We start from the raw sequence: 12,556 nt of genomic DNA, 5'->3' as shown, positions 1-12,556 counted from the left end.
TAGGTAATCAGCTGACTAGATATTGAGTGTTGAATCATACGCGATAAAATCAAACTTTCTAAAACGCCTATGATGCTCAAACATGCCCGATAGTGAACACACATTATGTCCGAAACCAAACATGTCAATCATTCCAACATCTCTGTGATTCTTCATGTCATCTAGGTAGGGGTCAAATCAGGTAGAGGTAAAATTCTGTCTTGGCAGTAAGGTAACTAGGTTTTGAACCTGATGTCAATTCAAATGTTACAGCATGTCTATAAAAATGTTTTAGTTTCGCAGTCGGCTCACATGTTTTGAGGGTTGTATCAAACACGTCAAATCAAATGTTTCAACATGTTTATGATACTAAACATGCCATTTAAATGCCAAACATAACAGAACATTTCAAAATCTGAAAGTGTCAAATCATGCACTCAACAATTCAACACCAATGATGCAGAAAAATACTGTAGTTACCTCATTAAGAAAACATTAAATCAATCATGTCAAACTGAACATTCCAACCTGCAAATGATGCTCAAAAATGCTGTCTAAGCAGTAACTTACTAGAGTAAGCTTACTAGGTTCTGAACATGTCAATTTAAATATTTCAACAAGTCTATGATGTTCAAAACGACGACTATGATGTGTCAGATCCGTGCATTAGGTCTTAAAGTGACAGCAGCCTAATATCCCTGCTGTAGTCAATGTTAATCAGAGAAAAAGAGATAATCGCTCACTGTTTTAGACTGAATTACTTCTGTATTAATCTATACATAATGAATACAGTGAGGACTATGCATTGTTATCTCACATTTCATTATTCAATTTCTGTTTCTGAATACTACTGTTAAACCTATAACTATTACTGTACCTGAAAAACTTAAAGCACTGTTTCTTGTATGTATGTGTCAGAGTTTAGAGATAACTCGCACACAGAGGAGGGTGTGTCTTCCAGGCAAATGGCATCCTGCTCTCAAAGGTGTAAACTCTGAACTCTGTTAGCAAATGTTTACATTTGAAAAGAGGTTTCTGCCTTGGTCTGAGTATTTAGGGAGATGCTGAAGAAGGCTTGTGGCGAATTGTAGCTCAAATTAGCCCGTGATGCAGAGAGTGGCCAAGCATCATGTATTTTATAATGTCAGGTTCGCATCTTCTCTCTTTATTCCAGAGCATTTGATGTTTTGTATTTATTATCTTTGAACTGATTCTGAAATTGGCATGATACATTTACCTGACATAATGTTACATTTGATTTTATTCCGACTGACTCTGAAATTGTTTTCCCAAGTAGATTAAACGGATTTGTATGTTACCGCAAGTTTTGCATCAGACCAGTAACGACTAATATTTGGCACTAATTCAAGTGTACGTGTTTTGCAAAGACAAGAAGTGAATTTCCGTTTAGGGCAGCAAAAGTGCTGACCAACCTAAATCTGGGTGTGTCTTACCTCTGTTTTAATTTAAAGTTACTTTAGATAAGTGTACCTGGGAAACCACGGCATGGCCAATCCAAAGCTATTATAAGAGAAGTAAAGTTGGTTGACTTAAATCTGTAGTAGTGGCCATACCTCTACTGAAGTAAACATTACTTTAATTTCAAGTGTATGCTATCACGGGGTCTATACCAAAGTATCTTTCATTGTGTAAGCGTGAATGCGACCGATCTCAGGTATAAGCGTGAATGCGACCGATCTCAGGTATATAGTAATTACCTCTGTTTAGTGACCTAAGTTGGCGAGCTTGTGATCGTGAGACCCACGTTAAACAAGGTGTGAGGACCTCTGAGCGACATAGCTTCCTAATATGAACAATCAAATGTATTGCTAAACTATTACATAATTGACCAATAACCAATTGGCAATCTAACTTAAATTTGAGGTTGTGATAAAATGGAGTCAGATATAAAATGGTGTCAGATAAAAGCTTAAATGGAATTAAATTACTTTGCCACAAAGAAAGACAGTAACACGCAGAGACCTTCACCCGTTCTGGCGGAAACCCTTATTTGAACCGATAAATGGGCTTACACTAGAAAACAAGAAAATAACATATAAAATTACATGATGAAGGGTTTGCTGAAATGCTTTTAAAATAGGGTCTGGTTACTATGTTAGATTGTATAGCTTTTCTACCAACTTAAAATACATTCTTACCCTACACCTGGGGCATATCTGTCCCTTTGTGGCATCTTTGCCTTAGGCTAGCTGTGATAGTCGGTGTTACATGGTGTTCAGCCGCATACATCGCTTGCTCACCACGGTAAAGTAATTAAAGCCATTTAGTTCAGTTAGAGAACAGACACTACAGTTAAAAAAAGGACACGTCTGCTCAATGCAGCGTGAGCCGAAAGAGAGTCGCAGCACAGATCAGCAGTAGAAGTCAGAGTTCATTTATCACATGACGAGAGTGAGGCGAACTGACTGACAAGACGATGGCAGAATATTTAGTTTCAAAGTGAAATGTACAAGCGCCTATTTGGCAAAACTTTGGATTGAAACCCAATGCTAAAAGGGAACCTTAACATTAATTAGGCATTCTGTAAATGTCACTTCTAATTTACAAGTATACCACAAGAATGAGGCAGCTGTGCTTTTTCATTTTGTTAATAAAAGTTTTATGTTTACAATAAGCTATGTATTAATATTGTTATTGTACTGTTTTGTTGTTGTGTTTTTCATTCATTTCTACATTACTAGACTCTGTACAGGACCCACCAGTTGTACTGCATGATTTTTTCAATAACAGGTCTTGTCTCAAGCAGGGCTCCAGACAGTGACCAAATGGTCACATTTTGTGACCTTTTTTCCTGCCGATGCGACTATATTTTGTTTGAGATTGCACTGGTGCCACCATCATGTTGCCCAAGTAATAAGAGCTGCCATTTCTGTTGCATATAAGAAACATCAATGGTAAACAAAATGAAAGTGGAACGAAACTGCACTACTCGTTTGAGCTGCGCTGAGCGGACAGTTTATCAGCTCAAAGCAATAATAGAGAGTGCAGCGAGAGCTCAGAACAGGTTTACTTGTGGGCTGATCTCGATCCCACGACACTGTTGCTACACATCGCTGGGAGTTCCAGTGAGAAAACGTTTGAATTCACTGCAGTATTAATAACATCGCTGCGAGATCTAGTGAGAAGCATTCAAATTCAGTACAGAAATCTCTTTAATAAACCATAGATATCACATCAAACAGCCCTGACATGGAAACCAGGAGAATCATTGTGCAATGAACAAACAAGTTATAGAAGGCTTTCAATCCACAAATCACCAACACCGACTAATTAGCCATTTCCACTCCCTAACATGGAAAAGTAGGAATAGTCACAAAAACTTTTCTTCGAATTGTGACTGAATTACACAAATCCCTTTATAATCACCGAAGCTGTCGGTCAGTTCTGTATGATACTATAGAACAACAATGGTATATTTAATAAGAGTATTGAAATTGTGTTTTTGCACGTTACTGTTGTTAATACAAGTTCATTTCCAATATACAAATGTAATATAGTAACTGCACTTTTTAAGGCAAAACAATAGCAATTTTATGATTAAAAATCCCCCAGCGCTACCAAATCTGTAGAACTTAGTGGCACCGGTGCTTCTGCTCTCAAATATTAGTCTGCCCTGCTTTGCTTTTAATAGTACATATGAATTAAATCAAATGAAATGCAACATGGACATTTTTACCATACATATGGGGCATTTTGTCCTCATTCTATCCTATTTCTGACATATACAGCTCTCTACTACCCAGAATCAAATATTATGTAAAAAAAAAAAAAAATTATTCAATTATTATTTAAAATAATATAAATTACATCTATCCTACATTTAAAATATCTGGGACATTTTTGTCACTCTGTGGTATCTTTGCCCTCTTAACTGCTTAGGACCCAACAGTAGTACTTTACATACAGACCTTGTGTCATGACCTAGTGATTTCCACAGCATTTTTAGACACTTCAAGCTAGATAGGCTTGGGTTTTAAAACACAGCCATGAACTTCATAATTACACAGAGTAGACGTAGTTTGGACATGTCAAATTGGCATCAAGGTGTGTGGTCCCACCTGCACTTGTCGCAGCATATCATGTAGCCATCGTCATGGGTGAAGCCGCAGATGCAGCGTGTGATGTCAGCACCGTAGCTGCCGTCTTCCGAGGTGCTGAGCGTGGTGCCACGCGACGCCTCGTCCTGCCCGCCGGGCACGAACAAGTTCTCGCCTGGCCGGCCCGCGGGCACAAACAAAGCCTCTCCTGGTCGGATCAGCACCGAGGGAGGCGGGGATGCCGGTGGGGTGGGTGGGGGTCGCGCCCCATAATTATGGTCCTGTCGAAGAGCGCAGGAGAAAGTCGTTAAGCATAAGCAGGATCAGATAACACAGAATGTAGATAAGCAGGTCAAGGCTCTAAGGGCGTGGAAGTGCAGCAAGGTGTGTTTGTTGGGGGATGATACTTACGGCATAAGGCAGACCGATGTAGCCGTGGGAGTGGTGGGAGCTGCTGCTGTAAATCTGGTGAGGGTAGCTGGACTTCTCAACTACCACAGAGCTCGCCTCCACAGATTCTGGTCTACTCCATATACACAAACACACAGAGGGAAAAAAAGAGAGACGGGAATGAGGAACAAGCCTGACAAGGCGTGAGTTTTTAAAGTATACAAAAAAAAAAAAAAAAACAGGTTTGACGGCAGTGGAACAAAAGGGAAAGGAAGAACAAAGCTTGCTAGGAGAAGTTCATTCACCTACAAATCAGTTTTTTTGTTGTTGCATCAGCCAATACCTATTTTAGCACAACACAGAACATGATAGACCTCAGTAGTGACCTGCTATCTGTACACACGTGTGTGTGTCCTGTCATGCCCTCAAAAGGCTGGACGCGACTTGTAGAAAGTGAAACAACAGGATCACGCGTCTCTAATCTCACAATTAAGTCTGTCACAAAACCCAAACCCTATCTGTTCCACACAAACATGCCCAATGAAAGGGCCCTTCATTCCACATCGTTTTAAAAGCGAATGAAATGAATGGAAGATTTAGAGTAAAACCAGAAAGGGCAGGAGTGTTTGGCGTATGAAATTGGCTGCAAAGGGGCCTTTAATGCCAAGTTTTATTGGCAGAAACCGCAAAAAAGGACACATACAGAAAGATGGAAACTTAGTCACATTTATAATCGCGTATATAAACATTACAGTGATTTTCTCCCACAAAAACTGTCAAGGTCACGTAGCCACTTTAATACCAGTATAGAAACATATTAGACGCTTAACCTGACACCAGTGCACTCACATAAACAACGGTTACAGGGTAATTTGCATATCACTACCTTTCTGCACATGAAGCAAGCATATGTGTTGCTTTTAATTTGAGATGACACAAAAACAAGCACATACATACTTCAAAGGTATCATACTCCTTAATAAAACAGGAAGATCTCCTGAAAAACGGTGCCAAAACTTACCACAAATCAGAGCGCCTGCGGAGTAAAAAGCAAATGTGTGAATGTCCGTATGCGTTTCTCTTTCCTGTTTTTGTTGTATTCTCACTTATCTCCCAGTCATGTCTCACTGCAAGCGGAGAGAGACTGTACCTGCTCCTCACATTCACCTCGTGCTGTCTTGTCCCTACCTCACACTCACACTTCCTGATTCAGTTGGCGCTTGCAGCTAACTGTCAAAGTGAAAGTGTGGGAACTGCTGAGGGGCGGACCCTTTAGAGAAAGAGTGTGTGTGTGTGTGTGTGTGTGTGTGTGTGTGTGCGTCTGCACGAGTCAAATGAGAACAAGAGCTCTTACGAAAAAACGGCCCTCCCAGGCAGGCGATAAATGATTAGCAGGTTTTTATTGATGCCTTTGCATTACGGTGTGGTTTTCGCGATAAGATTATCAATGCGGGGCAGGTGACAGGCCGGGGGATTTCCTGCGTATCAGTGACAATAAACTGTAGTGTCTTTACTAAAAAACAGCCGCATCTCTCAGAGAGAATGTGTTTGAGGAGGTGCAATGACAGAGAGGGAGGTTTGACAGACTGAAAAAAAAAAAAAAAAAAAATCGAATTACCCATAAAAACACAATTAAACCGTAACATTATTTTGAGCCCATAAAAGAACTGATACCCGGGTGGCAAAGTTTTAGACTTTTTTCCTCTTAAACTTCAATATCCAATGGCAGCTAACAAAGTATTTGGAAAGTCAGTATCTTTGTCGACTAAATTAACACTGTGTCCTAACCAGACCCAATGCAATACTGTTGCCATCTTCCTTGACTTTTTTCATGGCGGGTAATAAGGCTGCACAATATATCGAAATTATCGAAATATCGCAAATGTATATATCGCGAAATGCATATCGCAATGGCTTGCTATAACTGGGGTCATGAACAAAAGACAAAGAGAAAAATCACTCACTGCTCTTGGCTAAACAACTTTTGTAGCTTTAATAAGAATCAGTGTATATATTTAATTCATACAGTGAAAACTAAGCAGTGTTTATTTTTACATTTGATTATTCAGTTTCTGTTGTTAAATAAACTTAATGTAGGGCTACCTGAAACCCTAAACCCTGTGGTTTACACTGATGTTAAAATAACACTTCTTATGCTACAGTAAAACACTGCTGTTTGCACTACAAGTTGTAGGGATGTTTTCTTGTCACAAAAAGAATGTGAAACACGCATGTAGGTTATATAATTTGAAATATATTTTAAAGATAATTCATTTAAGTTTATTTTACACACTTTAAGCATTATCATATCGCATAATTTAGGCTAATGAGTTATCGCATATCGCAATTTTCAGCCCTAGCGGGTAACAAGTTAAAATACCTATATATATATATATAAACCTATATATAATGTTTTTAAAATGAGCTTTAGATAAAAACCCTTAAATGTTTCAGTGTTAAGCAAGGACTGATACGAGAACGTTGCAATGCAAGTCACTTTGGATAAAAGTGTCTGGCCGTTTCATAAATGTAAACGTATATGTCACCGCTAATGACCTGTCAAAATGGGTTGGGGTTAAATGGCACAAGGTCGAATGCCAATATAAAAAATAAAAACATCTAACAACAATCTTAACCTGGAAATATCATCGCAGCACAGCACACTATGGTATTGTACTTTGTGTCACATAAACAAAATCTGTACAAAACTGTTCACAGAGAGAAAAAGAGCTGAAAACATGAAAGACGGAAAAGACAGGACAGAGTGTGGAGTGTAATTGAAGCTCCAATTAAAAGTAACTGGTATGCATGTGCTAATCATAGCCCACCGCTCCAGAGACGGCTTAATATGGAATAGACACAATCCACACACACACACACACCTGTTGAGAGAGAGTGGGGCGACAGATAGCAGGGTTCCTACACATTTTTAATTTCAATATTACGTTCTTTTCAAGACTCAAATTTCCAAACCTATCTGTAGATTTTTCAGACCATACTTAAATGGTTCATACAGTATTATATCTTCAAATAGTTTTTTCATTGGTTTTCATGTTGTGTGTTATGTGATAACATGCGCTTAGATTATGAGAAGAACCTAAAACGCTTTATAACCTGCATATATTCACCTCTGACACATCAGCTTGATGTTGCGAGATGTTGATTTAGATGATCATTCGTGGATTCATCTGCTGCTGGTTTGAGCGGCACATGCATTTATTGAGGTTCAAAAGAGAGTCACTTAAGGTACAGTTTTGCATTTATGAAAATGTGCGCCTCATATTCGACAATCACTAAACAATCATTAATTGTTTGCCATGAAAACATTCTGCTTATAAGACAATTTTTTTTTTTTTTTAAGAAATTATTAAAGGTCACCCTGTGGTGAAAATCAAGCTTTTAATGTCTATGTGGCATTTTTAATATGCTTTAAGACAAACCATGTGCAAATGCATAAGTCAACACCATTACTGAGTATTTTCTCCTTAAAACTGCAGTGAACCAAAGACAGCCTCAAATAGTGGTTTGAAATCACTGGTGTTTCTGACGTCACAAACTACCTTATAACCAATCACGTCAATGTGTGATCGTCAACAGGTTGATCTCTGAGCTGGTGTGAGTGAGTGGAGGCGGGGCTAATTCATAGAACAGCGTATATATTACATACAGTACCCAGACATGCAAACACACAAGTTACATGTGTGTCATGTGAGGGTAATTCACAGCACACAGCGTCCATCTAGAGGTCCATCTAGAGCTGGACGAGGTTTAGAGGGATTACAGCAGCTGTTTCAGGTCCAATGGCATTTTAACGGACTATCTGTTGACATCACAGTGATGCACAATGCCTGGTAACCATGACAACCTCTGCCGCAGGCTCGGGGTGGGCTGACCCTGACTGAGGAGTAATGTCAGGAACAAGAAAAAAAAAAAGCTGTGTATGAGACGTGCGACACTCGTAGGAGATCTGGCGTCGCGTCGACCACCATGTAAGACCACTCATTTTTTTGTTTTGGTTAAGTGGCAGGTGGAGATCCTTCTTAAAGCTTGTCAGAGCCTTGTGGAATAAATCTGCGGTATGCTGACAGGCGTACGGATGTGCCCGAAAGAGACTAAAACCCAGACGGACGTAAAGCTACGCGGCAGCACGGCCTCTTAAGCAGGCTAAAGCTCCAGGGCCCAGCTGTCACTCAGCCGGTCGCCATGACAACAGGCCCTGCGCAGTGCAGGAGAGAGCGCCATGGCAACACAAAGTGACGAGGCAACGGGACGGAGCTCGGCATTTAAAGAGAAACACACTGCGTTCATTCAAGTGCATGCTGCAGAGGGGAGGGTCTGCTGCTATAAGCCACGTGATGCACAGTCTACTAACTAGACGTCTAACAGCCGTGTTTCCTGCACTGAAACTAACAGACAAAGCTGATGAATGGTAGCCAAATATAGAAATAAAATAATAAAAGGACATGCTTACTGATGCTACAAATACCAAACTCAAAGCTCATTCTGAATGCAATTCAACAGTTTATTTTACAGTGTCCTTGTTACACATTACATCAAGCTCAATTTACAGTAATTACTATAATATGTACAATTACATGCAACTAACTCTAAACTTCACCCTAACCCTAGAGTACATGTAGTTCATTTATTATTACTCAGTACTGTATAATTACACTAACACCTTAAAATAAAGTATAACCTATTTTTTTAAAGGGACAGTACACCTAAAATGAAAACAGCGGCATTGCCTTAAACTTTTGTCATTTTAAAACCTTTTCTTACTTTTTATTATTGCACAAGAAAAATAAATTAATTCAGGGATTTGGTTCAATTCATCAGTTGTTGATTGGATGTTGAGATGAGTGACGGCAGATGAACGTGAGCTTGCCGGGACGCAATTTAAGCAAACAAAGTGATTGAAGAAGTTCTGGATGAATTCTCATTTCATGCTGACTTCAAGCCTTTTATTACTCTTTAAACGTTCCATTCCTCACACAAAAGCTTTTGTATGCTTTCAGAGGTCTTACAGATCACTTGTATGGTGTTTATGGGTTTCTCAATAACATTTTTGGACCTTAATAGCTCCGGCCTCCATCAACTTTTATTATTTGGAGAAGGGCAACTGCTAAATAAGTTCTGTTCTACTGAAAGAGCATGTTTCTGATGAGAAAGTTACAGAAAGATGAGAGAACGGAAGCGGGTGGTGGAAAGAAAATCACACTACAGATGCGCTTCCCTCTGCTGATGCAACCAGAAAAAGAACAAAATGAAACAAAAGGTAGTGATGAGTCAATATGAAACGAGAGAGAGAGAGAGAGAGAGAGAGAGAGAGAGAGAGAGAGAGAGAGAGAGAGAGAGAGAGAGAGAGAGAGAGAGAGAGAGAGAGAGAGAGAGAGAGAGAGAGAGAGAGAGAGAGAGAGAGAGAGAGACTCACTCTGAGCCTGCAGCCATGTCCAGGTACGAGGTGTTGGCCGTGTCCACCCCTACTGGGATGACTATGCTCATGACGTTCTGTGCTGGGAGTCTCTTGTCCTACTGAGTCCAGAGCACAGCAATCCAAAACACTGAGGCATGTCAGCCACAGCACTCATTGCACACATCTAAGTGCATCCACAAGGCCTGCAAAGAGATGGAGAGAAAAACACAGTCAGAGTTTGACATTCAACCAGACTCCAGACAAATGAACATGTGACGGGGGCATATTAATGGACACTTCGCACAAATAGTGTACATATTACGAACTCTGGGTCATTTCAGTTAGTAGTGTAAACAACAGGATGTGATACTTCTCAAGGAGTAGCTATGATTCATAGCACAAACATGAGGCCATTGTTGGCTCAGAGACATAATATTATTCTTGCAGGCATCAAGGGCACTGGTTAACATATGTTCATTTCTAATGGAAAAACATCAAAATACAGGGCTTTAACTTGATGGTTTGTGCTTCAACATGATTTGGGTGACGTTGCTTGGCTCCTAAAAAAAAAAAATCTGTGTTTGAACATGTCTTTTGTATAACAAGGGAGGGGGAAGTGAAGATTGTGTGGCAAAACCGTGTCCAATAACAGAGCTCGACCTTTGTAGAAACAACAAACAGGGTGCAGTGACTACGCATGGACACAAGGGGGCGCAGTTGCATGCTTGGTCACATTCACCATCAGAGAGAGAGAGAGAGAGAGAGAGAGAGAGAGAGAGAGAGAGAGAGAGAGAGAGAGAGAGAGAGAGAGAGAGACAGAGAGAGAGAGAGAGAGAGAGAACAACATGGAGGCAGCTTTTATATTTTCCGCTCATCCATAAACGTCCATTGAATGCTCACATCCTGAACGTACACAAAGATGTGTCGTTGCGGCACTGCTCGTGAGAGGATTTAATGTGTACACGGTGGAGGCCAAAAGAACGGATGGAAAGATTAATGATTAAGCGTTGTATGTGTCGGGCAGAGCGAGACGAAGAGATGCCGCTCTGTGGATAGAGGAGGGAGGAGGCATTGATGGACAGCAAAAGACAGCCGCAACAGCCAATCAGAGGCTTCCCTTGCAAGTAACGTTTTAATCCTGGTCAGAGGGGCTAAATGTGTCATACTGGCATACTTCTCCTGGAACAACAAACAGGGTGGCGACAAAGGAATTAAAGAGTGTGTCTGTGTGTGTGTGTGTTGTGGTGATAAGTGGGATTAGAGGAGGGGCCAGATGCTGGGACATACAGTCTACAGATGAAACCTGGATTTTGGCGAGACTGTTCAGCTACTAACAAAAGAGAATGGAGGAAGACTAGTAAAGTAGTATTGTGCCAACAGGATCTAAAATATATAAAAGATAAATACAATTTATATGTACAGAAATATATATATATATATAATTCCACTTTTCAGAATACTGTATTTTAAAGTCTTCATGAAATCAAAATTGACCCCATTTTTACCACATATTACCAATCTTTTGGTGAACAATTAATATGCAACAATTAATAAGTTAATACATAGAAAATATTTGTTTGTTGTGGTAATCTTTAATCGACATCTGAAAATGTGACAACATCTCTGGATGACGTCAGTTTGAAGGCTTGGGTTGAATATCAATGTATGCTTATGGTATAAAATAAAGATAATAACCGTGTAAAACCCAAATAAATGTATCAGATCGGACTTTACTGAAAAGCGTTTCTGAAACAATGTTTTTCATGCTTTTTCAGTGAACCATAACCAACTATTGCACATGCACCTGTGGGACTAGTCCTTAAAACACTGTGGGGCGGTTTCGCGGACAGAGATTAGGCCTAGTCCTGGACTAAAATTGCCTTTTAAACCAGATTAACAGACATCAGCTTTCTACGTCATGGGTTTAAATAGTCCTAGACTTGGTCTAGTCCAGAGTTTAATAAGCAGATTTCCTGGAGGAAGACTAGAGCTACACCAGGACTAAATTGAGGCTTAAATTAAACCTACCAGAAGGCAGCTTTAACTTCAGATTAACGTTGTGTTTCAAAGACGACATCCATTACTTGGACTAATTTCAGTGAAGATCAATACATACACGTGTATTTGTGTATGTGTAATATGCGTGTGTGTATGTAGGCCTATATTAAGATAGCAAGCTAGTAAGAACTGAGAAACTTCACTTCCCTGGCCTCAAGAGTCGCATTAGCAACTGACTAGCGTCCTTGTTAGCATGTCTGTCTTCCATACTGGAGACCCTGGTTTGAATCCTGCTCGCAGAGTAGGAAACTTTGCGTTTGCTCACAATATTTTTGTAAAAGTAAAGTTTCTCAAGGGAAAAAATATGAGAGAACACAAAAGCATAGTTGACAATTAATTGACTCATATTATTTTTCCTTCACCATGTCTCTTTATAGGCAACCTCTGTCATGCTAATTTAGATTAGCACAATTGGTTTTAAATTAATTGGTTTATTTTAGTTCAGGACTCTATAGCCCAGGTGTTCATAATCTGTACTTAATTGTTTCAGTTAGGCATTTTTAAGCCACGATTAACTAAAGAAAAACTAAATCACAGACCTGTGAGTGATTGCACTTTTCTTTTTACTAGATCATTTATATCAACATAATATGATACACATGCATCATACAATTTTTTTTTTTTTTAATACTACCATTTTAATATCTGCAATTTA

The 12,556-nt window shown here is 39.6% G+C and overlaps 1 protein-coding gene across 7 annotated transcripts in view; it reads right to left on the bottom strand.

The window, feature by feature from the left end:
* The window catches only part of kmt2e (lysine (K)-specific methyltransferase 2E), a 38,019-nt gene that overhangs the window by 14,523 nt on the left and 10,940 nt on the right, over nt 1-12,556 (bottom strand). For 4 of the 7 annotated variants that reach the window (XM_079870202.1, XM_079870203.1, XM_079870204.1 and 1 more), the window contains exons 2-4: nt 9,862-10,046; nt 4,449-4,560; nt 4,059-4,318 (exon numbers count right to left, since the gene is read on the bottom strand). In XM_079870202.1, the coding sequence (XP_079726328.1) occupies nt 4,059-4,318; nt 4,449-4,560; nt 9,862-9,932 (443 nt within the window). In that variant the 5' untranslated portion in view covers nt 9,933-10,046. Of the gene's footprint in view, nt 1-4,058; nt 4,319-4,448; nt 4,561-5,448; nt 5,674-9,861; nt 10,047-12,556 lie in introns of those variants that run through there. The other 3 variants (XM_079870206.1, XM_079870207.1, XM_079870208.1) reach the window with 2 other exon arrangements.

The sequence above is a fragment of the Squalius cephalus genome (genome assembly GCF_949319135.1).
Source record: "Squalius cephalus genome assembly, chromosome: 4".
Taxonomy (NCBI): Eukaryota; Metazoa; Chordata; class Actinopteri; order Cypriniformes; family Leuciscidae; genus Squalius; species Squalius cephalus.
This window is presented reverse-complemented; position numbering and strand designations above follow the sequence as displayed.